Here is a 27208-nt window from a genome sequence, read left to right on the forward strand (position 1 = left end):
AAGTCAAAGTTTGGATAAATATTTTGATTAACACATGTAACTAATTAAAATGACATAAACAGTAACATATAAATATTAATTCAAAATTTTTATGACCGCCAATTCCGTTGGATATGATAAATACTCAAAACGTGGCAAATAAATTAAATAAACACATAAAATATATTTTATTATACCATAACACAATATAAAAGATTTGGAAAGCTTTCAGATTTTACAGTTTAAATTTTGAACGTTGACTCAATAGTCCTATACTTTTTATATTAGTATTTTATAATTAAAAAAAAGAAATACTATGCCTTCAAAACCATTTTTTAAAACAGACCGCCAGGATGTGTGGAAACATTTTGGCAAAGATGAGGAAAGTGTTAATGCAGAAGTAAATATTATAAAGAAATGGCTAAAAACGCAAAAACATTTTCCTGAAACACCAAGTAAGTAAATTTAAAAACTTAATCTATTATATATATATATATATATATATATATATATATATATATATATATATATATATATATATATATATATATATTATATATATTATATATTATTTATATTATATTATATTATATATAATATATAAGAAAAAGGATAATGCGAGTTAATAGTAAAATAAAGGTAAAAGATATCGGGCTAGGTAAAAGATTGCGAGCTATGCCGATATCTTTTACCTTTATTATATATATATATATATATATATATATATATATATATATATATATATATATATATATATATATATATATATATCTTTGATACAGGACTTTTATTTAATAATTATGATTTTTAAAGTTCTCGATATGCACCAAATTAGCATTTAGTTGTCTAATATTTAATGTAATGTAAAATATTACTAAACGTAAACAATATTGGATGCTTTCATTGCCAGAGTCAGAATAATCAAGTAATTGCCATTAGTGTTTTGACCGTATGTTGTTATTTGACCATATTAGGCAGTCAGTCAATGATCATTTTTGCGGGATAGGGTTAGGATATCTTTATTTCAAAAAGGAATGAACGATTATTACCCGTTTAGGATCATTTGATCATCTTCAGACTTGAGTTGGATGTGTTGAGAAAAGCAATAACAGTCCAAAAATCCACTGGGGCTTTAGCGATCTTATTCTTCTTCTTTTGTGATACATTTTGGAGGCTGTTGAGATGGAGTCCCTATTCAATTCAGGTGTGAAAGGCTTGTCTGGATTGTGATATTATTTCCAGAGTGACTGTGTGTTTTTTGAGCTAGATGCAACAGAGTCGGGTCTCTAGTTACTACTGTTCCTGCAAGCCGTTTTTGCGATTGCTACCAACTTCAGAACTAGTGTATTGCGCTATAATCCTGTTATTGGTCACTTTCGCTAACGGCCAGGCCTCGTCGGAGTTCGATAGACGGTTCCAGCAATTGCCGGTTCAGGAAAGAAAATCGTTGCTGCTATTTTCTCAGGGACGGATAGGTATCGTTAAGTAGTGAGATTGTCCTTACCCCTGTCCGGGGTAAGGAAAAGGATTGGAGGTTAGAGGTATGCTCTGTAAGCTATTGGAGTAGCGTCGAAGATGTCAGCGTATTCCCTTGGAAGTTCGTCAATGCATGCCTGCATTAAAATGGACGGGACGTGAAGTTTTTTGTGTTTGGGCTTTCGGGTTCTTACGTGACCACGAAAAGAGCATAGACTTTTTAAGGTGTCTTGTATATTAGATGGGGGGCTTCCGGGTTCTTACTTGATCACGAAAAGAGCATAGACTTTTTAAGGTATCTTGGGTATTAGATGAGGGGCCGTATGATCAATAATTTATGTATTATTGCAGTGATGCTTTTACTAGTGGTGGGCGGGTAGGGGGTGGAGGCATGAACATATAAAACAAACACCAATATTGTTTAATTTACTAAAATCAAAGCCAAACAACATTCTGACTAAATAAAAAATAAAATACACATGAACACTGATAAAGAGGTATAATTATAAAGAGCACTGAATACTAAATTATCAACAAGTTTAATGTATATTAGTGACTTCCTTTTAGAAAGAGGGATTTATTATTAAACTGTTTGTTGATTTCGGCATTTACCGTGAACTCTATGAAGGTTTCTTCTTCGACAGTAGAGAGCTTTTCGGGAGTAATTTGAAATGGATTCCTAACCCACCCGAACTACGTATTAGTCGGTCATCGGCAAAACAATATCTTAAAATTTTTTGTCAGCGTCGCTAAATGATTTTCAATGGTTACAAAAACAACGTTCACGTGTTGTTCTTGAAACATCTCGGCTTCCGGTCTATTTTCTTCTTCTAGAAAAATGGCTATTTCATGTCTTAATTTAAAAACACGTAAAAATTTTCCACGTGATAAACATCTTGCCTCACAATAAAATAATAATGTTGAATGCACTGCACCCATATGTCTTTACAAAGTGCAGAAAAGATTCTAGTTTTTAAAGGTCTCATTTTTATGTAATTAACTACTCTTACAGCCGTAGTTAGTACAATATTCAGGCCAGGAGACATTTCTTTGGCAGCCACAGCTTTTCTGTGGATCATACAGTGTGTTCGCATACACATTAGGGACTTTTGTTTCACAAGCGCTTGTAGACTTTGAAATTTTCCAGACATTTCACGAACACCATCAGTGCATATTCCAACGCAATTCCTCCACTCTATTTTTGCTTCGTTTACTTAATATAGCAAATACTGCGAGCGATGTTGCTTTCAATTCTATTGGTTTGCAAAAGTAGTTCTTCTACCACTGATGTGCCATCACAAAATCGAAAGAAGACAATAAAATGAGCATATTTATTGCTATATGTTGCCTCATCAAGCTGAATCGAAATCAGCTTGTCGCGCAATTCCCGAGTAGCCGATCTTGTACATCTTTAGCTATATCATCAATTCGACGGGCAACGGTATCATTTGATAGAGGTATAGACTCCAATTCTTTGGCAAAATTATCTCCAAACATAGTTTCTACAATATGAATTGCAGCTGGCAAAATAAGCTCTTCACCAATAGTGTTAGGCTTTTTACAAGAGGCAAGTAAAGCTTTTTCATTCACAGTCAAAGTTTTTTCTTTAAATGATTTTTGCTTTTCATGTGATTTTAATTTTAACTTAAAGAATTCTCGGGGTTTGTTAATGTACTCACTAAGTGTTTCCAAATGTCTTTTAAGTTTATTAGGTTTCATGATGTCGGATGCTAAAATTTTTGAGCAAATAATACATAGAGGCATTTCTTCTTCATTTACTTTAATAAAAATAAACCCAAAATTTAAGTATTTTTGTGAATATTTTCTTGATTTTATTTTTGGAACCACTCTCGCCTGTACACTTGTTGATGCTTCACTGGTATCTAATGCCCGCTTATGCTCAGTTAAAAATGTATCCAAGATTTTTTATAGCTTTATATTTACTGTTAACTGCAATTAACACGCAAACTAGTACATAGAGGTTCACAATAAATTTAACAGGTGCAGAAGGACTTACTTAACTGACACGACTAAGACTGGTCACGGTCAGAACTGTGGAGTGAGGGGAGAAGATGCAGACAGACAGACAAAGAAAGGCAATGGGTTCCGAATCAGTGTTGCAACATATCAATAAATTTATTTATTCTCGGTAATATGGTAATTACAGTAAGATTTTACTTTTACAGTAAGAACCTTTTTCTTCGCAAAATTTTATATAATCGCAATGAATATCTGCCAGAGTTTTGTCACCACTGACGAACTCTCTGGTAGTTTGTTTTCTTAAGTAGTGGGATTCCACTCTAGGAATGGATTCGATGTAACTCATTATATTTTGTTTCACGACTTCGTCGATTCTTTTTCCATTCTTGTGAGTTCCTCGCTTGTCTTTTGGGATAAACCCATCTACAATACGACGTTGTATATTTGCTACAGTCTTGTCGCTTATTCCCAGTGTTGCAATAAAATTGTGCTTACACACTCTATATTTCTTGCCTTCCACTTCGAAGAAATAGACATAGTTTGCTCCACGATTACTGTCTGGATTTACTCTTCTATATTTCACATTAATTTTTTCCATTGATCTTTCTATAAATTTTCACTGTTTTGTGGAATTTTATAGGAAGATCAATGGAAATCAACTCACAACACAACAGATAAAAGTAGGTACAGGCTGAGTTTTTGTTCCTATTTTAGAACCATAGAGCAACAACTGCAGATAATGCCTGATGGTATAAAAAGATGAATAGATTTTTTACAAAAGCCATAAGGACGTATCTTTCTGGTGCCGAATTTAAAATTCGTTGCAGAAGCTGCTAAATAGCATTAAAAAATAGATTTTTTTTTCTATTAGACTGCATTAAAAGGTCATTTTACGAAAAAATTGCAGATATTGCCATATGGTTTTCAAGGTGCGAAGTAACAGCTTACAAATATATAGGGCATGAGATTCACTTGGGCCTAGAGACAACTGAAATACAAAGAATAATATATCTCACATGGGCTGTGTTTGATAGATTGAACAACATTTTTAAGTCTAATTTCCAGTTTGTTTAAAAAGAAAACTTTTTAGCCAATGTGTTTTACCGGTCCTTACATATAAAATACCAAACCTAGAAATAATAAAAAGAAAAGGAGTCACGGATTCACTTGAAAGAATGGCCATGGCCAAATAGGCTTGAATCAGACATGTTGCCAGATGGACGTATGATAGATGGACCAGAAAGATTAAGACAACAGGAATATCGAAGAAGAGGACGACCACCGACTTGATATAAAGGGCATCACTACAAATTGGATGCAAGAAGCTCAAGATAGAAGTAGGTGGACAATTTTACGGGAGGGCTACATTCAACAGTGGACACATATAGGCTAATTGATGATTTGTCAAAGTCTATTCGTATTGTTTTTCCTATTTTATTCGTTTTCAATAGTTCTCTTTGAATATTTAGTCTATATAGAACTTCTTCCATTTTTATTTCGTGCAGTCCAAGGAGTTTTTTATATTTCTATTGTACACCTACATTTTAAATGTCTCTAACTTATTTAGAGTCTTTATTTTCAGAGTCCACGCTTCGACTACGTAGGGAACAATAAACCAAACAAAACATTTTACATCAATCTTAGTTTGATATCAATATATGTATGCACGTTGAAGATACAAAAGACTTTGGAAATAATAAACTTTTCTTTAATTTTAGCTGATGTTATGATTCAATATATTTTGACAATATGTCACTTCAGCATAGAAAGAACGAAGCAGTGTTTGGAAATGTATTACGCTATTAGAACAGTTATGCCGCAATATTTCAAGCAAACTAATCCAACATCGTACCACATGACGGAAACCAATAACCTATTGTAAGTAGTCAGTAATGGTCCCTATATTTATTTCTTAGATGTGATGACGTATAACGTAAAATATACAAGGGTGATTAATTAAGATTGTCCAATCTCTCAGTTGTACATTTATAGACCTCAGAATATGATGATTCCGCCCAACAGGCCTTATACAAATATTGCTAGTTTCCGAGATACCGGGTGTTTAACACTTTAACTGACACGAGTACCATATATGGACACAGGTTTTATCAGCGTTTCGGTCATATGTGTTCGTGGTTGGTACACATTAAGTCTGGAGTAGAACTATAATATTAAAAAATATTATGGGATTTTTTTAATTTTTAAAGGTATAAGGGATAATAAAATGAATATTAACTATACCTTATTTTTTTTTTATTTTTATAAGACTACGCACATATAATCAAAAGTAACGGAGAACCAGTGGCGGCCGGTCAAGGTCAGTAGGGTCGGCACTGCCGACCCACACATTCATAAATATTATAGATTTTTTAATATTTAATTTAATCAGTATTTCAATAATTAATTATTGCAGGTAATAGGTTGATGTCCTTTGTTTCTGTAAAATAAAAAAATATATGTGAGATAATACAGACTAAATTTTATTTATGGTTTTTAAAGGAATTCGACCAATTCAAGCGTTAAGTGATCCTTGCGCATTAAGACACTTTTCAAATTAATGTTCCGAGATCCGACTTATCCATCCGACTGTGTGAATTCTTATAAAGGAACGTTTCAGCAGACCGATCCCAAACTTGACGATTTACATGTAAAAATCAACAGAACATTAGTCGAGAAGCAACCAAACATACATTTCCCTCCGTACGCATTTAAATGGTATTACGGCAAATTTGAATCTGCTGATGCTTCATTTGAATTGGGCGCAAAGTTTCATGTACCATGCGAGCGCGGGATGAAATTTTATTTTGGTATCGAAAAGTACTTAAGTGGTGAAGTGATACTGAGTGCACTGACTAGCTTTTCTGGTATCGCATCGATCGATTTTGTATTGATTTAATTTGATTTTCCAAAATAATACTGCGATAAGTTATCGCTGCCATAAATAGTTAAAGGGTTTTTGAATACATTTAAGGTTTTTTCTTTTTTAAAATTAAAGTGTAAACAAATTCAGGTAAATAAACCTAAAAAATGCAAGCTAACAAATTGATATTAAAAATAAGGGGCGTCCTCTTTGCCTAAATTGTCCCTGCTTATAAATATTAGTGGGGGACTAAGGGAAGTAATAGATCATTTTCAGATAACTGGTACAGCAAGTACTCATGGCTTACCGGGAGTGAAAAAAACACAGTGAAACTTTTCTGTTGGCCTTGCATCTTATTTTTGACAAACAGGGACAAACATCAAAATCCCTAGTGTGAATCTGGTTACACTAATTTGAAGGAATTATTTGCGCTTGACACAAACATGATATTTCAAAAGCTCATAAATACAGCCAGATTAAATTAGATTTATTTAAAAAATATATATATATATTCAGGGATTCTACAGTATTCACTGCCTTTCCTCGCTCAACCGTTTCCATCTCTCTCTGTTGTTCCTTTCTCCATCGTTTAGGCCTCTCTTACTCATGGCGTCGTCTACTTCGTTCCTCCAGGATTTTCGGGGTCGTTCTCTTTTCCTCCTTCCTATGGAGCTCCATTCGGTTATTCTCTTTATCCATCTGCTGTCACTAGTTCTTTCTACATGTCCATTCCACTTTAGTCTTTTTTGTTCTATGTATGTTAGTATGTCTGTTTCTATTGATATTCTTTGCTTTATTTCGTCATTACTTCTCCTATCCATTCTTGTTACTCTGCAGCATCTTCGCAGGCATTCCATCTCTGTTGCTACTATCTTACTGCTGTTTTTCTTGTTTATTATCCAATTTTCAGCTCCATATGTCATAATACTTCGCACTAATGTTTTATATATTGGAGTGCTGTTCTTGTTTGTCCTAATCTTTGTGTAATTTGTTTCTCTGTTGTTGCCTTTTTCGTGATTATAAATCCCAAGTATCTGAATTTATCCCTTCCTTTGATTATTACGTTGTCATCAATCTGTAGATCTTCTATGTCTTCTTCACTTGTAGATAGGTACTCTGTTTTCGCGAGGTTAATATCTAGGCCAGCCTTGGTATATTCTTCTTGTAGTTTCTTCATCATGTAGCTAAGGTCGTCTTGGTCTTGTGCAATCACTACTTGATCGTCTGCAAAGCTTAACGTATATAGGTGTTCGTTCCGTACCGGTATTCCCATGCCTTCGCATTTTCTTTTCCATGTAGTCAAGGCTTTCTCTAAGTATATTTTGAATAGGGTTGAAGATTTGAAACAACCCTGCAGGAGCCCTTTTGTTGTGGACTGTGGTGAAGTCTCCTATGATTCTTGTTCCCATTTTAATGGACACTTTATTTTCGTTATACAGAGCTTTTGTAGCTTCTATAAGTTCCGTCTGTATTTCTAATTTGTACATTGCCTCCCATAGTTCTAACCTTGGTACAGGGTCATACGCCTTTCTCAGATCCACAAATGTCAAATGTGTATCTCTATTTTTTGCTTTTTTCTTTTCCAATAGTTGTTCCAGTGTGTATATGTGGTCTATGCATGATCTTCCTGCCGTGAAGCCTGCCTGATCCTCCCCGATTTTGCCTTTTATCGCTTGCTCTATCTTTTCTCGCAGTATATTCCCATATAATCTTCCTATTGATGATATTACGCTTATTCTTTTGTAGTTTTCGCATCGTTTTCTATCTTCTTTCTTTAATGTAGATGTCATATATGCCTTCGTCCATTCATTTGGAAGCTGTTCTCCATTTATGGCTTTCTGAAATATCCATTGTATTATCCGGTGTATTTTTTTTTATCCGTATTTTATAAGCTCAGGTGAGATGCCTCCAGGTTTCGGTGCTTTCTTATTTTTGATTGTTTTTATGGCCGTTCTCATTTCCCTATCTGTTATTTCTATTTCTTGTTGTGGGGAAGTTCTTGTACCTCCTATGTATGTTTCAATATTTAAGCAGGTTCTTTCCCACTCTTTATTCTTTTGTTGTGTTATTTGTTTTTTTACTTCTCTATCTTTTTCTCCATATTCTTTATAAACTTAATCGTTGTTTGTAGTTATCCATTTTCTGTACAGTTGCTTTTTTTGTTCAATTATTCTTTTTGTTGGTTCATTTATTTCATAATAGTGCTGTTTATTTGTTATATGTTCTTTTTCTCAAAGGGCTTCGAATGCTGCTTGTTTTATACACGCCTTTATATGCTCGTATATTTCTTCGATGTTGCCGTATCTATGTTTCATTAGATAATGCCCAACGTAAAAATCCTATTAAACATTGTAAACGAAATTGTAAAAAATAATCATGCAGTTTTAAACATTGTAAACGAAATTGTAAAAAATAATCATGAAGTTTTACGTCGTTTAATTAATATTGTAATTTTTTTAAGTTGTCAGGAATTATCATTTAGTGGACACGATGAATCGGAGCATTCGTTAAATCAAATAAATTGTAGAGGACTAATAAACATGTTTAATAAATACGTTTTGGAATTTTCTAATTAACTATCTGATTCGAAGACATTTAACGGCATATCTAAAACAATCTAGAATAAATTAATACAATAAATTAGTTACGTTTTGAATATAGTTATTGAATCCGAGATTCAGGAAACCATTCGCTTTCCGCTAGAAGTAAATGAAACTACCGATATATCATCTCATTCACAATTATCAATTGTTCTCCAAATTATCAATTTTTACCAAGTTCACCTAGTGTCTTAGAACAATTTGTTTCGAAAAAATGCCAACACTTTGTTAAATTCCAACACTTTGTTAGATGCGATGGAATTTTATATCTCGCTTAGTTTTCACTGTAGCTTTTTCGTGAACGGCTTTTGGAAGCTTTTAATTGTATTATTGAAGGTGACGATTTTGAAAGTGATGATATCTCGACTCGTGACGCAATCGGTTTGAAAACTTTATTAAATGATTACTCTTTTAATATTCCTTTAAATATTTTTAAGAAAGTGTTTACCCAAACCGATTTGATCGATCTTATACCTCTTTTCTCAAAAGAATCAAAACATATTGTTGAAACATCATGAAACAAGAGAGAATGTCAAACTTGTCCTCAAATGTCTATAAAAAAAATTTTAAAATCTCTCCAAAACTCTAATAAACTTTACGATGACATTATAACCCATCTTTCTACTTCCAAACAACATCGATTAGATTTATTTAATAAACATATTTAGATTATAAATTTATACAAAAAACAAAAAATCTTCTATGATGAATGAAATTCATAAATATATTGGCAAGGTCACAACCGTTCTCAGAAGAGAGAAAAATGACAAAAATTAATTATGGATAAATTCGAGAATGTTAGGTTTATTTGATGTTAAGAGATCTTTGCGAACCGGATCATAAAGTATATTGAAGTAAATGGTGGGCATTTTGAATATTTACTTTAAAAGTTTTTTATTTAAAAATTGCTAATTTTTAAATAGAAATTGTGACAACATATAAAATTATTGCAAAAATTAAAATCCATATTTAAACTTTAAAACTCGGTATCTCGGAAACTAGCAATATTTGTACGAGGCATATTGACAAGAATCATCATATTCTGAGGTCTAGAATCTCTAGTTTAGAGATTAGACATTATTAATGAATCACCCTGTATACTAAGATTTGTGGAAATGGATTAGAATTAGGTTAATGTAAATTTTAATTATTTCAGTATAATGTGCCCGTTGCCAACTCTAACAAAAAACCTGGAGAGGGTGTTTTTCGTAAAATTTAATAAACGTAATTCTGCAAGATTTAAGTTGAATAAAGTAATAGCGTCAGCTTTTATTATTCCACCTGAAGTTAGAATGTTTGAAGATCTTTCAGTGAATGACAAAATTGTCATGGATTTTAAAACTATAAAACTTTTGTACATCCCCAAATTTAAACCAGATCATTTTCGTAAAGTAGGATTCTTAGTTGAAGTAAGTAAATTAAATATTAGAAATTTTGTTTATTAATACAAAATATTAATGTTTCCTATTTTGAAAACGATTTCTGAAGTGGAAATTGAAAAGTCAAAAAATAAACTTATTTTAAACTTAATAAATAATAAACAGAGTAATTGAATTAAGACGCTATAAGAAAATAGCTTTAGAACAATACAGAAAAGGTTTCAAAAATTTACTATTGAACACAGCCTGAACACAGCCTGAACTGTAAGGAAAATATAGCTGTTATAATAGAATAAATTAATATACATTGATTATTTATACTTTTCTCTATCATCATTTTATACTGTTTGAAATTTGTCTAGATCGAATTTAAGTATTCTTTTGTTTTATTAATAAAACCGTTTTCCTGGGGCAGCCATAGCTCAGCGGACAATATACTGGCTTTCTAATTCAGAGGCATACTGGTATTTTCATTTCTAAAAATGATAACGAGCCGGTCTCGTATTTAACCCATTAGCGCCGAGAAAAGAAAATTCTTTTTATATGCAATAATTTTATTTAAAACTACGTAAAAACAACTTATTTTTATTAAATTTAAGCCGAAATAAATTTTTTTTTTGAAAAAAAAGGTGGTCCCGTACGGGACCACTAGACGTTTGGCAAGATCAAATATTGAAACAATTCATTAATTTGTCCCATTTGTATAAAATGGTTTAATACATGAAATGCAAAGCCCAACGTTGCATTTTTCACACATTGTACGTCCTTTTGAACTGCAAACTGGCATGACACACCTCTTTCTTTTGTCCTCGGGTACAGAGATAATCCAATGATCCTTGCAGTCAAACCTGACGCAGTCAGACACTCGAAAATCACTTCCTGCTGCTCCAACTATTTTTCCAGTTCTTTTAGTGGGGACTTTATATGTCGTTAAGTAGGTCTAAAAATTGTATGAATCGTAAACATTTTCTGAGTTTTGTATAAAAATACTTTTACCTGACAAATACTTCTTCTAAACTCTAAGAGACTAATATTCTTCCCGGATTTCCTACATATCGTCCAAGCATTTTGAAGAGCTGCGTCTATGAGGTACGTAAATATTGGCCAGTAACATTTTTTGGAGCGTATGCCGGCTCGGTAACTGAAAAAAAAAATTACCCATATATTTTCATTTATAGAAATATTGCTCTTTATTTCTTACCAAGATATATTACTGTCCATAAGATCAGTTCCTCAAATGCTGTTATTATACTGCGAAAGAAGATATGGCCTAGGTACTTGTATTGTCTTGCTATCCTTTTTGGAATATCTTTCCACATTTTTGACCGGCTGAACACCAAAACATGTGCTTGCAGCTGTTACAACTTTGTTGTCCCTCCAGCGAACATATTGAATACCAGTCTCCTTATTCAATGTTGAATCATTTTGGAAACAAGTGGACAATTTCTAGGAATTCTATTATCCCTCACAGTACCTGTAACCTCGTACCCATTAGCTTTTAGAGCACTTAACAAGTTTGTACTGGTAAATAAATTATCAACGAAAAACTTGTATCTCAGAGATCCTTTGTCACCCAATTCTTCGATCATCTGTACCATGGGAGTTGCAGCTTTTCCGAAATATTTTTGATATTCTTCATTAGATCTAGGATTTTTTACCTGATATACTTCAAAGTTTATCAAATATCCGCTAGGTGTACTCATACACACCATACCTTATAGCCAAACCTTACAGGCTTTCTTCTGATAAACTGTTTGCATCCATGATGTCCAAAGTAGCCTATCATCGATTTATCATAAGCTATATTTTCTTCTGGGACAAAATGCTCTATCAACGATTTTTTTAACATATCTGTAAGTGATCTTAGTTTGTTTATTTTGTCATTTTTATCTATATTATTATTGTCTGCAAAATGAAGTAAACGACAAATTTGTAAAAACCTGTCACGTCTTATGGCATCAGATACCAGAATATTTTGCATGTCAGGGCTTCTCTCCCAGTAGCTTCTTTTAGATGGTAGCTTATTATATCCGCTTACTAAGAGAATTGCCATAAATACTTTCAATTCAGGAAGTGTCACGTTAGGGTTCGGTTGATTTATCAGTAGAGCATATTTTGTTGTTTCAGCCACTATCATTTCTAGCAACTCATCAGTAATAAATAATTCAAACAGTTGCACACAACTCATCTCTAAATATTTACTGTAATCCCCTTTTGGAAATATGCGCGGCGTATAATGAAGGTCTCCGTCAATATAAGTTGTAGGTTCTGGCAGATCAATTACCATTCGGGGATTTGTATTAGTTTTTATTTCATAAGAACTATTTGCGTTCTGCAAATCCTTATTATAGCTTGCTTCTAGGTCTGACTGTACACCTCCTAGACGTTCAGAGTCTGCAAATACAACTTCCACACCTGCACGAAGTTGACGAGGATTCAAGTTATCCGGGTCAGCACCTTCGTCTTCGTCACATGAAACCTCATCCGGAAGGAAACTTGATTCAGGCGGCTAAATAAAAATGTCTGTTACATCATTTTTTTCATATGCGATATCTAAAGCTTCCTGTAGTGTAATTCCACTGAAATTATAAAAAGATATGTTTTGACTACATAACCGCCTAGTGGGTCCATATGGGTACAGCAATATTTACATGAATTTTTAATGGCCCCTTGTAAATTTGATACAAAAAAATGCACACTACGTTATATTTTAAGATCTTTTAAAATATATAAAATTGATTTGATGCTAGTATTAAACAAAAAGTACTTAAAATTTACTTACATAAATCGGATGTCCATTATCAAACCCTTTTTACTATAACGGGATTTTATAACTTCCTTAGCTTGTGAAGTCTAATAAAACACTGATGAGTATTCATCAACGCAGGTTCAGACAAGTCGAAATAAGGTATACATGTGGTAAATGTAATGTTGGTTGCCTGTTTTATTATAATTTTATTGTGTTAAACAACACCTTTACAGCTGGGTCCATATGGTGACGCTAATGGGTTAAGAAAGCACGTAGAGCTGTCGGTGCCTCTGGCCTAGTGCACATTGACACTAGCTACCTTAAACAGGGTTAAAGATGAAATAGGCGCCGGAACAACCGGAAAAGATCTTCGCGGGAAAAATTACATACTATAATATTATTACTGATTTCCTTTGCGGCGTTTATTTAGTTATATTATTAATCTATACATATTTGTCTTTATTTTAATTTGTTGTGATACAGTTTTGCGTACATTTTAGGAGCTGTGGAATAATCAACTTAAAGAAATTCACTGTGTCAATGTGCCAAAATATGCTGAGAAACTAATATATTTCTGCAGAACATTTTTAAATAAGGAGTTACGTGAGAAAGTATGTATATTAATTTTTAGTTGGACATACGAGGTCTGTAATTAATTACCGAGACTGTGGGTACAGGAATTTTGTTTAGCAATTTCTTATAATTCTTACATACATCGCTACATCGCACCACTATCGGAAAACTTTTCACTTGCTAGTGAAAAGTAGTGCTGCAAGTTTTTTTACGAAAAGTTTTCACCGGTTTTTGTTCAACGTTCTCTAATGATTCATTGCGGGTTTCTTTTACGAAGGATTTAATTTGTTGGGAACAGCTAAAACTAGCAAACGAGTAGGGCGAGTAAGGCAGGTGCTCCATGACCATTACTAAGTTTTTGAAATAAGATCCATCTAAGATCTGTCTACTACATTGTTGTGTTTTTAAGAAAAAACTTTAACTTTCATTATTTTTAAATTCTTATGCAAAATTTGTCTCAGAGTGTCTTTATTAATATCAATATGTTCAAAAATAGCCATCATACTTAATAATAATAATAAACTCCTTCCGAACCATTTCAGTGATTGTTTTAAGGCTTATTTGAAAGTTAAGAGGTTCCTAGAGATTTTCGTCATCTTTACCTTCCTCCCTGTCCTCCTTAAAATTATCTGTACCACTGTACTATTCAAAACCTCTGACATAAAATAGGCAATTATCTCCGTAAATTCCCTTATTTGTTTTTTCCCTAGGTATTTGATTATTACAATACCATTTTTGACAGTTTTACCTTAGGTCAAGGGACATTAAAACCACAGCTCACGAAAGTTCGTTAAAAAAATCTTCGTAAAAAAAGTCCCGGAACTTAATTTCAGACCTTGTATTCAACGAGCTTATGTTAATTTAATTAAACTTAATAGATTTACTTTAATGTTCGAATTGTACAAAAAATCGTTCAAAACACGTATACGTTACAGATTTTTGTCCACAAATCCTTAGAAGATCTTTACAAAGTTGTTCCAAGGGACATATTACCAAAAGATTATGGAGGCGACGAAGATGCTTTGAAAGACATCAACAGTGAGTATAAATCAACATTTTAACCTGTAGTTTCAGCAAGAGTAAACAAATCTATTCATTTAGTTTAATTCAATTTTTTTGATAACTTTACGGCTTATTACAATTATAAGCATAGCAGAAAATAAGCACTTATATAAGCATAAAATTAAGCAAAATAAGCAATTTTTTTAAATGCGGTTTCAAGCTAGGTTCCAAAAAAAGTGCTATAATATATAAAATATTGATATAAATCTGAATAAAATTTATTCACATATTTTGTTTTATTTGGTGAACATTAGTAAGAGAGTTAATTTATACATAATACCTATATATATATATGTCTACTATAAAAATTATGATTACCCGGATTCCAGAAAAATGCTGATTCCTAGAAAGTCATATGCTATAATTATTTAATTATATAGTCATCATCGATTAAAAGTATTTATTTTCTTAATGTCCTAATAATCCATTTCTAGTATTAAATCTTTAATTTTTGGAACATTTGAATAAAAAAATCACATATAGTGTTCCCTAGTTCAGTTTATTGTAGGAATGAGGCTGACAATGGGGTTTCGCGTTTTGTTTTTTCTTCTTTTTCTTCCTCTTTATAAGCAATTCTGCTTGTTCATTGGCGGAATAATAGCTCTACGGAAGGTTGTAACTCCATTTTTTGCGCAGTAGTACGATACTTTTTTTGCCGATCGATGACTTATCTCTTGCTATTTTGACGACACGGGTCTCCTCCATTCTGCTTCTGTGGTTATTTCATTCTTTTTTTCTATTTTGTGTCCATTCGTTTATGTCCATTCGTTTGTGTCCATACACTGCACATTACAGCGTATTTCCTGTAATTATTCTCAGTACTCTCATCTCTGCTGTTTCCAGTAGCCTTTGCGTTGTGACTGTGTCGGGTCTTGTTTCTGAGGCATGTGTCATTATTGATCTTACACTGGTTTTATAAATTCTTGCGCCATATAATGTTATTAGGGCATCCTGCCAGTCTATTTGCTTTTTGTACTTTATCTCTCAGTTCTTTGTCCAGGTCTCCATAGCTAGACAGTTTAATTCTCAGGTATTTTATTTTCATTATTTAATACTGATGCCATCAATTTCTATTTTACATCTGGTTGGTTCTTTGCGAACTACTATGGTTTTAGTTTTCTGAGATGAGATTATCCGTGGATGGACCAGTCTTTGCAGATTATCTTTATCTTGGGTTATCAATATTACGTCGTCTGCGCAACAAAATATTTTTATTTCTTTTTTTCTCATTCTGTGTTCTCTTCCTTTGTTAACGCTTTTGATAATTTCATCCATGATTAAATTGAAGAGCCTGGGGCTCAATGAATCCCCTTGTCTTATTCCGCTGCCTATTTCTATAGGTTCTGTAAGTTGTTCATCTATTCTGACTTCCATTTTGTTGTTTTGGTGGTTGTTTTCTAAAGTTTTTATAATATTTAGGGGAACTTTTCTATTATACAGAAGATGGATTATATCTTTGAGTCTTACTCTGTCAAACGCTTTCTTTAGGTCAATGAAGACACATAAATGCTGGTCTATTATATTTCAGTGATTTCTTAGTAATTTGTTTTATAACGAATATTGCAGCTGTACAGTGTACACGATCTTCCACTACGAAAATCCTGTTGTTTATCTGCTAAACTTATCCTCTGATTTATTAGCACTTGTTTTTAGTTGTAAGTTTTGTTTTTGATGGATGAAAATTCCTAAATAAAAAAAAAAAAAGTTGTTGTAGATGCGACATTTATAGACTAAGGAGGCAGACAATAGTTAATTATCAAAAGTGTTGTCCTCTTAGAAGGGTTACAACTATTATCATATTCTTCAATTTGTTGCTGGATTAATAATTCGGCAAATAATGTTTTAATTGTATTATTATTAGATTATACATGTACAAATTTACAAACGTATAAACGGTTTAATACAACCTTTATAAAATAAATATTTCTTCTAGGTAAATGGTTAAACAAACTCAAGGAATACAGACAACGATATGAAAAACTTGAACATATGAAAATTAATAATTCACTTAAAACACCGTATGGCCTTAATTGTGATATATTTGGATATTATGGTAACTACATGAAAACTGAGAGCAACTAAAATTTTTTCGTGTTTCTATGATTAATCCTAATTTATTATTTTAGTTTATATTTATTATTTTACCAATTAGTTAGTTTAGTATAGTACCCGTTAGTAGTCAAATTATTAATTTGAGTAATTAGTACAAGATATTTTATATGTTTTTAATAAATTATTTTAAAATATGATTTATGATAGTTTTAATTTATTTTATAAACTGTTCGCTTTACAAACTACGGTTTTTCGATAAAGAAGAGAATTAAAACAAAGGAAAAAAAATTAATGTGATTCTACACATAAAGCAAGCAGAGCTACCTCCTTACCCCATTGTTACACTATTAAAATTTCGGTATTTCGATAAACCCCCACCATTAACAGCCACATCTCAATTTTTTAAATAGCAAAGGGTCCTGTGACCCTATATTTGAAAGTTTAAAAAATCTTAATAAGAAAATGTAATACACTTAAATTTATTGCTGATTAAATAAATTTATTAACTGACTAAATAATAAGAAACCTGTTTTTTGTTTCTTATTCACTAACGGAAAAGAGTAAGGTCTAACAATGAATGTCAAGAAGACGAAATTTATGAGAATATCGAAAACTCAAAGAAATAGCGAGAATCTTCTAATAAACGGAACCAACGTCGAACAAGTGAACAAATATGCATACCTGGGAACAATGATTAACTCCACAAATGATTACAATCAGGAGATCAAAATAATAATAGAAAAGGCTATAGCAAATTTCAACAAAATGAGAAGAGTGCTATGTACCAGGGATTTAAAACTGGAACTAAGAGTTAGATTGGCGAGCTGCTATGTTTTTTCGACGTTATTTTATGGAATGGAATCTTGGACCTTGAATGCGACATTAATGAAAAAAACTGGAATCATTCGAGCTGAGGGTATACAGAAGAATTCTGAAAATATCATGGACAGAACACATCACAAACAAAGAGGTTCTGGTAAGGATGAATAAAGAAATGGAAATTTTAAATACAATAAAAACAAGAAAATTAGAACATCTCGGGCATATTACACGTGGCGAGAAATACACCTTGCTCCAACTGATTATGCTGGGAAAGATCCAAGGAAAGAGAAGCATAGGGAGGCGTAAAATGTCATGGCTGCGCAACCTGAGAGTGTGGTACGGATTTACATCAAATGAACTTTTCAGAGCAGCCGTCTCAAAAGTCCGAATAGCTTTGATGATTGCCGACCTCCGCCGCGGAGATGGCACTTGAAGAAGAAGATTCACTAACGATAATAAACCTTACTTACTTTCCGTGTCCGGATTACTTCTTTAAAGTTAATATTGCCAATGTTTCGCCACTTAAACGGCACTTATTGGCGGCCTCATTGGCTGCTACTAGAACTGGTATGGACAGTTGAAGAGAATACTTGAAAATAGATGGCCAAAAAAGAAAAATGGACTCCGTCACTAGAAGAAAACGAAGAAGACCAAGATGGTCATGGAGAGATGTCGATGATACAATAATCGCCAGAGGTTAGTTAAGGTCCACAGGTAACTTTGCACTGGAATAGGTTTCAAGCACCCATACATTATTCGGCCCGTCTGGTTTATAGCTTGATTAATATGACTCTTGTGAGCTAAAAATTAAGCTTCAAAATAATATAAAGCTATGCTAATGTTCTTAACATATTTGGCTGATATCGCCAACGTTTCAGTTAGCTTGCATATATCGTATTTCTTAAGAAAATCTTTGCTTGTGCGTTTTCTTCATAGTGATCTTTAAATAAGTGTCCAATTCCGCTCTCCCCCAATTTTGGTTTTTTACAGTTCTCTGGTAGTTTTCCTCAGCATGTTCTGTTAACCTCTTTGGTGACTTGACAGTTATTCGCAGACTTGAGTTTTCTTTGGGTTTAGTCTCTCTTCTGTATTTATTGTGAACAGTTCTCTGTGTAGCCATCGCCGTATCATAAGAATAAATAAGGAGAATAGTACTAAAGTGATCTGACAAGTAGTTAATATAAATAGTACATAGAAGTGGTGTATTCACGTTTCTATAAAGCAGTCCATTTCTCTTACGTCTTTAGCAGCTCTTCCTGAATTGTAATGTAACACTGAATTAATAATTCTGACCAAAGTCCTTGGCCCTTTCATATACTTTTACTAGCAATTTTTGGTGGTTAGCTGTGAAATATGTGGTATTTAAGTCAATATTATGCTTCATCCGTTATTTTCGTTTGCTTACATATAGTCTCGATGTACTTACTGTAGAAGATGTAGAATTTGAATGCAACAAAAATTTTCAGCTTTGAATCCAGCCTGCTCTGATATTAGCTTCTCATCTATACTGTTGTAGATTCTGTTCAGTATCATCAATTTAATAATTTTTTAAGAACTGGCAAAGCAATGAAACTGGTTGAAAAATGTTTGGCTGCGTTAGGTGCTTTACTTGGTTTTAGAAGTGCGACCACTTTTGATTTTCACCAGGTCCTAAATATTTTTAAAACTCCTACTCACGAATTCGTCATTACTAAGAGCCATTTTATATGTTTTTTCCAACATTTTTGATCTGTGCCGTTCTAACTATGGACGAAATTAAACAAGCAATATGATTAGCAAAGACCCGAAAAGCGACTGGACGAGATGAAATACCGAGTAAAATATTAAAGCTCTTCGAAAGTTCAGGTAAAATATCTCTCCTTCATCTGTTTAATAAAATTTATGAAACTGGCTATATACCAACGGATTGGCGGCTGTCGACTTTTGTGACGATACCTAAAAAAGCAAATGTAAAAAGATGTAGTGACTACCGAACCATCAGATTAATGAGTCATGTTTTAAAGATATTTCTACGAATTTTGCACTCTAGGATGTACCAAAAAATAGAACAACTTTGTGACACACAGCTTGGATTCCGCAATAACCTTGGAACAAGAGAAGCACTATTTAGTATTCAGATTATGGTACAGAGATACTTTGACGGATACACTTCTCAAGAAACTGGAAGCGTTTGAAATCTGAGTGTATCTGAGAATCCTACGAATAAGTTGGGTGGATAGAGTTCCTAACGAAGCTGTTTTGCATCGGATGGGAAAAGTTACGGAAGTCGTCAATATAGTTAAAAATCGCAAACTTGAATATTTTGGCCATGTTATGCGCCACCCAGAGAGATATAATATACTCCATTTAATAAAACAAAGCAAGATAGACGGAAGAAGAGGACCAAGTCGAAGAAGAACGTCATGGCTTAGAAACCTGAGATATTGGTTTAACAGATCCTCTGCATCTCTTTTCCGAGCTGCCGTCAACAAAATTACTATAGCCAATTTGATAGCCAACGCTCGATAATCGAGCTCGGCACATGAAGAAGAAGAAGCCGTTCTAATATCATTCATGTCTGTTGCATAACCAACTTTTATTAAAGAAATGGCTGCTAGAAGTTCTTCTTAGGTAAAGGGATTGCTACACATGTATTATTTTCATACCTATATATGTTATTCTGCCTATATTACAGTGTAACGTTGACTTATTTTATTTTTCAGAAGGTTTCCCGTTCAGTTAGAAGTGATATGCAGTTTGATCCTTCTAGTATATTTTGTTGTTAGTTTGTAGGTTCGTTGCTAAGGTTTTTTTTTGCAATTCTCAAGCAAGCCGATTGTTTTGTGCAATGGTTAATTCGCTTAGCAAATTAGTCAATCTTTTGGTTCAGAAATTTATTAAATAAATTACAACTTACCCAAATTACACTTTATCAAAACTGGAATGACTTTAAAAAACTACCATCAAAACAAATAAATCAAAGCATAGTTCTAAGTGGAGCAAAATCCTGAAACAAGCTAAAACCCATATTCGAGTAGTCAAACTAGTTGTAATGACTATGTGAGTGAACACTTGTCAATTGTTTGTTTTTAAAATACTTAGTTAATATAAACTGGGGGTATATTTTAAAATTTAGTCAATATAGAGCTTTGATACTAAAAGTACTGGAGATGTAGGTTTTTCTAATAGAAAACATAGAAAAGTCAACAGATAGATGGTAAAACAAGATCTAGAGTTAACAACAGGAAAAACAGAAATTCTGATCGTCAAAGATCCTAAAACCCTTTCAAATCTAAATTTTGTAATATGCAGTACAAGGATAGAGCCTATGTACTGCGCTAAGTAATTGAGCTTCCAACTAGACACACGTCTAAGATTTACAAAGCACCTGACGAAAGAAATCCAAAAAGCAGAAGAGTAATAAAATTATACCAAATTTCGGCAGAATGTACCTTCAGGTTATACGTTCTATCCTCTTATACGGTACACGTAGTACAAAACCTTGAGAATGACTAAATAAAAAAATAACTGCTTCCAAGGGCACAAAGAGAGACTCTCCTAAAGGTACCAAGCGCATATCGTACTACTTTTACGACTGTCCTGCAGTTTGTAACGGGAGAGCTCCCTATTCGCAAAAAAAGATAAACTATTTATACAAGAGGAAACGGCTGTCTACCGGAAATAGAATCTGAAGTAAAAGCCCATATTCTCTAAATATGGTCACAAATAATTTTTGCTTAGATTGCGACATTATAGACGACGTAGAACACTTTGGTTTCACCTGCACCAGTTTCCAAAGAGAACGAAACAACCTATCAGGCTACTAGTGATAACACCAAACAATTTTAGACAAAAAGCGATGTAAAAGAAAGAAGTCTACGATGTTATGGTAGACCTAATTATTCAAATAATAAAGAAAAAGGGATAAAGAGAGAGACGGGAACATGGTGAGTAAGATAACAAAAAAATATATATACGCGTTCGCCGTTACAAATTCATATGGAAGTCAATCTGCACAATCAATACATATATGTAATGCTATAGGTAAGAGAAAGCAAAAAGAGAAACGGAATTAGGTATATAGGTACATGGTGCATCGTTTGCTGTATATAAACAACATTTGACCTGTAATAGGAGTATAGTAAATGAAGGATTGAATCAATATTTATATGAAAATGTATATTTTTATTTTCATATATGTATGGAAGGAGTTGAATCCAAAAAATTTTTTACACATACTCTGCAGTAAAATTCATTGTTTATTTTGTTTTAAATATAAAAATACAATACAATACACTGCAACATAATTCAATATAATAATACAATGCAAATTAAAATACAATATCCATAACTATTTTAAAATGACAATAATAATATTAATAAAATAAAAATATTGTTTCGTGATACAACTGTCAATTTGTCTGACATTGACAGATACAAAATTTAATTGTTGTTTGTTGTGTATATAAGTACACATTTGTACTTTCTTGAGATATTTACAAGTTTGAATTTATAATTCAACATGCCTAAAGAGAGAGAGAGAGAGAGAGAAAGAGAGAGAGAGAGAGAGGGAGAGAGAGAGAGAGAGAACATATATCTTCTGTCTCTCTCTTACCTATATCTTACATATGTAATGATTTTGCCGATTCACTCCTCTACAAATTTCCAATGTGGAACGCGCATATAGAAGTATAACTTGAATAAAATCGACCTTTTTTGAAATGTATGTCATGCATATAAACATATATATAAAAGAAATTTAAAATAACAATCATTATATTTGTCCCTTTCATCTCTACGCCCATGAGGACTATATGTACTAAATATTCAATGATAAATAAAATAGTTTGGAAAATTAAATAATGTATAAAATTATCGAAACAATATTAAAAGAGATATTATGATTTTTCCATACTTTGATTTTGAAAACCAAAGTGACAAAAATCAGAACATAATAATTAAAAAAATATATTCCCACATTGGGATCGAACTCGCGACTTTTGGTTCTGAATACCGCGCCTCAACTCATTCGACCAGAAGCCTGAAGTAATTAGGTGGCTAATCAATGTCATTATTTGTCAAGAACATAATGTCAGTTTTTTGGTTGTATTTTGTGTTTGTGTTTATTTATTTATTGTATTCCAAAAATGAAAAGGTTATTACGAATCGTAGAAATTCTAGGAAAAATATTTATTTGCAAAAGACTTTGGCCAAATGTATATATCTACCGAATTAATATAAAATAATAATAATATTAATAAATAATAAATATATTTACAAAAGGAACATTTTAATTTTTGAGAGAGAGGGCGAGAAAATATATCTTCTGTCCCTCTCTTACCTATATCTTACATATGTAATGGTTTTGCCAATTTACTCCCGTACAAATTTTCAACGTCGAACGCGCGTATAGAAGGGAGCTATGACTTCAGAAAGTCATAGCTCCCTTACAGTCTGGCTGCACGATATAATACGATACGATATAATAATATAATAAGATCTATAATTTTGTATTACACACGATAATATTCTATTTCGTATACCCCCTTTTTAAATATCATATATAAGGATACAGATCTTTTTAAAAAGCCTTGCTAGAGTCGCAAGAATATTTATAAGGACGGTATGATGAGACCTCATTTGGATCTTTGCCAGGATTTGGCACCATACTTACTTTAGCTACTTTCCACTGAAAGAAAAAACTAATTTTTATATTAACGTTAAAAATATACATTATTAGAGTATATGATCAGAGAATGATCAGTAAGATCATAACTGGGTGATTTTTTGTTAAATTTTGTAATGACTTCTGTGATTTCACAAATTTTTATATTTTTGATAGGTGGACTTACTGATGAGGTTGGAATACAGACATAATATGTTCCTCAAAATTACTTGCTTTGTCTTCATTAATAAGAGCAATATGTTTGTGCATATATTTGGTATTTTAGTATTGTTTATTTATTAAAATTGAAATGGGTTAAAGTGTCGTCGCCATAAATAAAGTTTTTATTATTATATTGACCGCTGTTAACTATAATAAACTATATTTGTATACTAATTAGAATCAGTTTAAATATGTTTTCAAACATTGATTACTTTGGGAACAACATTTTTCTTATATAAAGCCTTTTTCGTATGCGATTTTACACATACCTATTCTGACAAATTTACCTATACCAGAATATTATTATTGCATTAAAATGGGAGAGTCTGAAAATTTTCTAGTAACAGAACATAAAAAAGTCTGGAATCATTTTGGAAAAACTGAAGAGGCTGTTGGTAAAGATGTAAAAATTATACAGGACTGGATAATACATAATCATTATTTTCCTGAAATACCAGGTAACTATTTTGTATAATTTTTTGTATAATTTGATTTCATTCTAAGTATATTTTTTTGGAAGTCTTCTATTTCTTTACATGAGTTCTCAAGACAAAATTCTTTCGCTTGTTTTATTTTTATTTTTACGAGTTTGTTGATTTCTCGATACTTGTAAATATTTTATTTTTTGTTTCCGTCGAACTTTCATCAGGCCTAGGATTTTCCGAGTTATCCACTTATCTTTTGAAAATATTGTGGGTGTTTTCAGAGACTCTTACTTCTTCTAAAATCAAGTTTTGTTTGTAATACCAACATTCCTTGATGGTTCTGTTTTCGTTTGATATATTTGTTAGTTTGTGTTTTTTTTTTTCTATTTATTTGTTGTGATATGTGTTTATGTGTTGAGGGTTTCTATAGGGGTCGAGATAGGGGAGAGTTGCCAATATTATACCACTTAACATACTTCGAATTTTAATTTAAATAATATTGGTCATTTCTAACTGACCAATGTATTAGGATAAATAATAAACATTTACACATACTGGATAATTTTTGATATTGATTTTACTGTTAAAATATATGTTTTCCTGGTAGGTTGCAACTGGTACAATTTAGAAAACTAGTTGTCTTTAATGTACCATGGATTTATTTAATTATTGTATCCGTAGTAACCAAGTAACCTATATAGAAGGATCAGTGTAAAGTAAAACAAATTTTAGTGTGAGTACCATTAATCATGTTTTGTTTAATACCATTTATTTTCCAAGGTCAGAAATCATTCAGTTTAAACGTACATAATATTTTTATGTACATTCAAAGCAAGAAAAAGTTTGGGTTCAAAGTTGGACTCCTGCACAAAGTTCGTGGCTCCATGAACGGGTTTGGTGCAATGGATCATGTCTTCAATTCTTTTTTCCCCGCAAATTGAACAGAACCATTCATCAACACACATCTCTATAACAACTTCAGGTTGATTTGAGCTTGACGCGGCATTTAGAAGAACAGACTCGGTAGGATTTTCGTTTCTGCTAAGTTTTTCTTGACAACTTGTTCCTTTTAAGACTAGTTTTACCTTCTAGTTTTATTTTTGGAGCACTTAAGTATAAGTTTTTTGGACGATTTCGGTTTAACCTTCTCCAATTTCATTTTTATTTGTTTTATCTCTTCCTGAGCTAACTGTAGCTAATTCTAATTCATTTTTATAGGGAGTTCCGTCAAAATCATTGCCTTTTGTGGTGTTCTCTTTTTGGATTTTGGATAAGGCTTCGGTATCAGGGAAATTGAATTAATTGAAATGTTAAGTTTTAGACTTGCTTCACTTTTAGTAGGACTAGTGGGTGTAGTGATCGTAGCTACTTAAACTCTCTTTAGGACGAGGTTGTTCAGACAAGATTATTTCGTACTCTACTTTTACTACTCTATTATTAGCTCCTGTTGTAGACTTAAGTGGTTCCTTGTTTGTCTCATTGGACACTTTATTTTCACCATCTTCCCCCGTTTCACTGCCGTCATGGTCATTTAAATTTCCAGACGCACAAAAGTCATGATCCTTAAAGACCATACAATCAACAGACCATACTCCACTAGTTCGGAAACTATTGAATGCAATTTCAATGCCTGCTGCTTTCCCATAACTTTCAGAAATCAAGTCAGCTCCGTGAAGTTGTGTAACACAAAATCCGAGGTTAGAACGAAGCCACTTTTCAACTGATTGAGTGTAGTTAAACAATGATCTATCCAAAGGCTACACGCAATGAGTCGTCTGCCCAGGCAATTGTAGCATTATTACACTGTGCTCTCTAGCACGAAAAAATATTTCAAGATTTTTGGAGTGCGTTGTATGCCCATCCAGTACCAAAAATATTTTTTTTTCTATTGTTAAGTTTACAGAATCAATAAAATGCTGGAGCTATTTTACAAAGAGATCACTAGTCATGTAGCCTAATTCTGATGTATCAACCATACTTCCCAGTGGAGCACAAACCCTCAAATCATTGTTTATTCGCATACGCTTAAATATAAGGGTAGGTGGAACGTGAATTCCTGAAGTACTCGAACAGCAAACAACTGTCGTGTTAACTACACGTTATTTACTGGACACTGACACAACTTGCCTTTTACCTTTATGTGCGTGAACAATTTGGCATTTGTTCTGCACAGTGCTGATGCCCATTTCGTCAACATTAAATATGCGAGTTGCATTAATATTATTCTCATCGACAATTTTTTCCAGAAGGTCGAAAAATATGTAAATATTCCTTTTATTGAATTCTGTTGCGCGTATCATGGACGTTCCTTGAGGTTCTCTCAGTGAGATTATGTCCTTATGACTAGCTTTGAAAGCATAAAACCACTTCTTTCCTGCCATTTGGGATTTTTTATTAAAATTATGTGGTATTTGATTTCTCCCGACGATTTGAAATACAAGCCGTCGAACATCATTTATCGTGAGGCCAAACATCAACGTCTCCTTTAAAATGTGATCAACTAGCTCCTTCTTCACTGCTGTTGGTAACACATTGCTCGGCCAAAAGTCTTCGTTTCCTCATTTGCATTTACATTGGCCACCTTAAGGTGACAAAGCAAGGTAGGCTTAGGAACTTAGGCTTAGAAACTTAGGCTTAGGACATGTCGTCCTCATTCATTCGTTATTTATTTATTTATTTTTAAACATAAGTAGGTCTTAAATACCCAATGGTATCAAATCGTACCGGTACAAAATAGGCAACTCGGCGTGGTACAATACAAGGAAACTTGCACTTTATGTAAATGAACTACAATTCCTAACCTAAAAATGGTCCGGCAAAGGGAAATAACTCAGTTTTATGCACCTAAATACACGCTTTTCTTGTATTTATGAATTAAAATGCACATTTTGTTTGCACATACCTTTATAGATGCTGTAAGTTTACGCGTGGAACTAGAAAACTATACTAAAATACCATAAAAAGCAAAAAATTCGATAACACAAAATCGACAAATTTAAACGTTGTAGAACTTCAACACTCAACTCTAGGTAGTAACTAGTACCACTAAACGACATAAGAGCGCTCGGGCTTCCTCATAAAGAATAAATACAGCGGTGGTACAATATTGGCGCCGGTACAATTTCGGCTACTTTTCCCTATATCCTACTAGGTTTAGTTGACTTTGTTAATTTCTTTTATTTAATTTGTGTTTTGGAAAAGTGTGAATTATAATTTGAGTTGATATCAGCGACGGAGTAAGTTTTTACTTTACTAATATTGTTCCGAAATCGGTGGTTTATTAAAATGTAATCTATTTGATTCGGTACTAATTTACTTTGTTGTTCATCTTGAGGATATTTCCACGTGTACAAGCGTCTTTCAGGAAGTTAAAACCAGGTATTTG

At 32.7% G+C, this 27208-nt stretch overlaps 1 protein-coding gene and 1 long non-coding RNA gene across 2 annotated transcripts in view; one reads left to right on the top strand and one right to left on the bottom strand.

Moving 5' to 3' along the window:
• The first annotated feature begins 200 nt into the window (after positions 1-200).
• The window catches only part of LOC140446559 (uncharacterized), a 47629-nt gene continuing 20621 nt past the window's right edge, over positions 201-27208 (top strand). The window contains exons 1-6 of the mRNA XM_072539123.1: positions 201-434; positions 5154-5313; positions 10052-10304; positions 13524-13634; positions 14532-14634; positions 16592-16738. Of these exons, the coding sequence (XP_072395224.1) occupies positions 296-434; positions 5154-5313; positions 10052-10304; positions 13524-13634; positions 14532-14634; positions 16592-16738 (913 nt within the window). The 5' untranslated portion in view covers positions 201-295. The remainder of the gene's footprint in view (positions 435-5153; positions 5314-10051; positions 10305-13523; positions 13635-14531; positions 14635-16591; positions 16739-27208) is intronic.
• LOC140445621 (uncharacterized) lies at positions 11081-13517 on the bottom strand. Its single transcript, XR_011951425.1, has 3 exons — positions 13057-13517; positions 11271-11415; positions 11081-11214 (listed from the first exon to the last, which is right to left on the bottom strand). It is a non-coding gene; the product is annotated as an uncharacterized lncRNA (long non-coding RNA).

Source organism: Diabrotica undecimpunctata, chromosome 7 (assembly GCF_040954645.1).
Source record: "Diabrotica undecimpunctata isolate CICGRU chromosome 7, icDiaUnde3, whole genome shotgun sequence".
Taxonomy (NCBI): Eukaryota; Metazoa; Arthropoda; class Insecta; order Coleoptera; family Chrysomelidae; genus Diabrotica; species Diabrotica undecimpunctata.